Source organism: Solanum stenotomum, chromosome 5 (genome assembly GCF_019186545.1).
Source record: "Solanum stenotomum isolate F172 chromosome 5, ASM1918654v1, whole genome shotgun sequence".
NCBI lineage: Eukaryota > Viridiplantae > Streptophyta > Magnoliopsida > Solanales > Solanaceae > Solanum > Solanum stenotomum.
Window position 1 is genome coordinate 57304778 of NC_064286.1, and position 3360 is coordinate 57308137.

Sequence of the window (3360 nt, forward strand, 5' to 3'; positions counted from 1 at the left end):
AAATGAAAACAAAAAGAGTTTATAACTTCTATACATTAACAGCGCAAAAGAACTTTTATATTTTTACCGACTATCAGAATATATAAGTTAAATCCAAAAAATATTCCAACTATAGTCAATTTATTTTTGGAATTTCCTGTTTCTACGTGTCACACGTCACTATAACAAATAAAGAATTTAGCAGTAATTAATATATTTAATTAGCGATAATAATAACTATGAATATTTACTATCAACACTCTATATACGTGCACTAAAGACTTCAGCGACTCTTAATGCAATTGCATTAACTTAACTATTGCTAAATATTTTACGGCAATAAATATTATCACTAAATATTTTTTTGTTGCAGTGTGTTCGCAATAAAAATATTAATTCATAGTTAGTACAATTTGATTGATCATTGATGTGTGCTGATATACTTTCTTTTGTGATCTGTGGGGTAAAAAGTGTAGAATTTATCTAGACTAGATTGATCGAGCACCATATGAGTATAAATTAATAAAATCCGATAAGGTTGTTAGTTCAATGTAAACAATAAAATTAATTAATATTGGTAGAGTTAATAATTGTGGTACATGTTGCCCATATGGTTGGGTTAGCTAAATAATTAATAACAGGTTGTTCAGAGTTTGGACAGAAACGAAAAAGAAAGACAAATTAAATCAAATCACACTCCTGGCCCCTTTATACCTACCTCATAGTTAATGAGTTTCTCACTTTTACTCTTCCAATTATTATCATTCTTTAGTATAGGTATATCTTTTGTATTATTAGTAAATTTTAGTTAGTATTGAAGTGTGACTATATTATTTAAAAGTTTAAGCTGTTAGAATATATTTTTATTAGTTAATTGTATTTTTAATGTGCCCGTCATGTGTGGGTCTGATTCCTTTTCATGGATCAATGACGTGGATTTTTTATATGAATGACGATGAAATTCGATCAGATGAGATGATCACATACTTTAACATGGTATCAGAGGAGGCAAAAGTCCTGAGATTGAATCTCGCCAGCACCCATATCGAAAAAAAATTCATGTGCTTGGCTCAATAATTTGATTTATATTATATATTCAGTGACAGTTAAAATGATTTTTTGTATGATCAGTGCAATTTAATCTTCCATAAAAGATCATTAATGATAATATACTTAGGGGTCGTTTGGTTTGAAAATGAGTTATGATGGGATAAGTTATGTTGGGATTAGTTATGATGGGATAAGTTGTGTTGGAATTATTTTTTATTGAGTGTTTGGTTTGTTGTATTCAAAATAATAAATTTTAAAAACAATTTATTTGTTTACAAAAATGCCCTTCATTAATGTAAAAAGTGATATAACAAAAGGGTTGAAAGAGACATTTTTGTCATTTACCTATTTTATCCTGGGATAAGTTATCCCGGGATTACTATACCACCCAAGGAGAGGGATAACTTATCCCGGTACTAATTATTAATCCCAGGATAAGTTATCCCGAACTTGTCAACCAAACAATAAAATAAGCGGTACTATAATTTAATCCCGAGTATTTGATATTATCCCTCATACCAAATGACCCCTTAGTGTGTAATTCTCATAAATGAAGTCTGATAAATTAGAATGTAACAAACTTTACCTCATCTTTTAAGGGGTAAAGAGACTATTGTCGATCGAGATATAAAATTACACACGTAAATATATAGTCATGATAATGTTGATGCAAATATTATATTTAAATGAGAGAATGCCCATCAGATCAGCCACTCTCACAAACCTGTCTCACCAACTCACATCTAGAAGCAATTAGTGTCACTACCCCCCTCCCCCCACTCCACCCCCACAAGGGAGTCTCTTTTATCTATTGAGTCAAAAGCTTATATAACCCCACTTCAAGACTTAAAAAGGCAGGCTTTGATTCTCAAGCATCACAACAAAGCCAAAAAAACTTCCATTATCCTTCTCTCAATTAGCATATCACAGTTTGCAACAAAAAAAAAGGTATAGTTTCTTAAGTAATTGTCTAAATGGGAAGGTCACCTTGTTGTGAGAAGGCACATACAAACAAAGGAGCATGGACTAAAGAAGAAGATGAAAGACTTATTTCTTACATTAGAACTCATGGTGAAGGTTGTTGGAGGTCTCTTCCTAAAGCTGCTGGACTTCTCCGATGCGGCAAAAGTTGTCGTCTCCGATGGATTAATTACTTGAGACCTGACCTTAAACGTGGTAACTTTACTGAAGAAGAAGATGAACTTATTATCAAACTCCATAGCCTCCTTGGAAACAAGTATGTTTAACATTATTTCTATCTTATTTTATTTTGTCCTACTTGTTAAACCTTTAACGAGCTCAGACAGATTCAAAATTTAAATTTGATCAGATTAAATTTTTAGATGAGATGAGTATACGGGATCACTAGTACTAATTATGTTTTTGTTTCCTTATGATAGGTGGTCGCTTATAGCAGGAAGATTACCAGGAAGAACAGATAACGAGATAAAGAATTATTGGAACACACATATAAAGAGAAAGCTTTTGAGTCGAGGTATTGATCCAACAACACATCGATCAATCAACGATCCTACTACAATACCAAAAGTGACAACCATTACTTTTGCTGCTGCTCATGAAAATATTAAAGATATTGATCAACAAGATGAGATGATAAATATCAAAACCGAATTCATTGAAACGAGCAAAGAATCAGATAATAATGAAAAAATTCAAGAAAAGTCATCATGTCTTCCTGACTTAAATCTTGAACTCAGAATTAGTCCTCCACATCATCAACAACATCGCCATCAACGTTCAAGCTCTTTATGTTTTACATGTAGTTTGGGAATTCAAAATAGTAAAGATTGCAGTTGCGGTAGTGAAAGTAATGGAAATGGATGGAGTAATAATATTGTAAGTATGAACATTATGGCTGGTTATGACTTTTTGGGCTTGAAGACTAATGGTCTTTTGGACTATAGAACTTTGGAAACCAAGTGATAGGATTGGATCGGATTGGATTATGCATCGATCTTAATTTGATGTATATGTAGAAAAAAAAAAAGAGTATAAGAATGTCAAGAGAGTTTGGGAATATTATTCTTCTAGCTAATTTTCTCTTGGTTGTAAACTTTACAATATAGTAATTACATTTAATTCAAAGCAGTAAAAATATAGCACTACTGATTTTTATGAATTTTCACTCTACTGGTAATTATTCTTTCCCTCTGACTCATGTTTGACATGGGAGTTTAAGTAATTTTTTAAAACATGTAAATCAAATATATTCAAAATATGTAAAAATATCCTTTTAAATGAGTGCTGTGAGAGTAGAGTTTCACATGTGATTTTTTTTTTTTTTAATGTATAAAAATAAACTTTTATATC

General features: G+C 31.2%; 1 protein-coding gene across 1 annotated transcript; it reads left to right on the forward strand.

Annotated features, from left to right (window-relative positions):
• The first annotated feature begins 1883 nt into the window (after positions 1–1883).
• Positions 1884–3145, forward strand: LOC125864751 (MYB-like transcription factor 4). The gene is made up of 2 exons (XM_049544819.1): positions 1884–2266; positions 2430–3145. Exons 1-2 carry the CDS (start codon positions 2004–2006, stop codon positions 2971–2973), a joined length of 807 nt encoding a protein of 268 aa, XP_049400776.1. The 5' UTR covers positions 1884–2003; the 3' UTR covers positions 2974–3145.
• Positions 3146–3360: the final 215 nt, after the last annotated feature.

What these genes read in the sequence shown, in the direction of transcription:
- LOC125864751 (XM_049544819.1), top strand. Translation starts at nt 2,004, where the DNA reads ATGGGAAGGTCACCTTGTTGTGAGAAGGCACATACAAACAAAGGAGCA. An exon ending in CATAGCCTCCTTGGAAACAA is followed by an intron (nt 2,267 to 2,429) that starts GTATGTTTAACA and finishes TCCTTATGATAG; the next exon opens with GTGGTCGCTTATAGCAGGAA.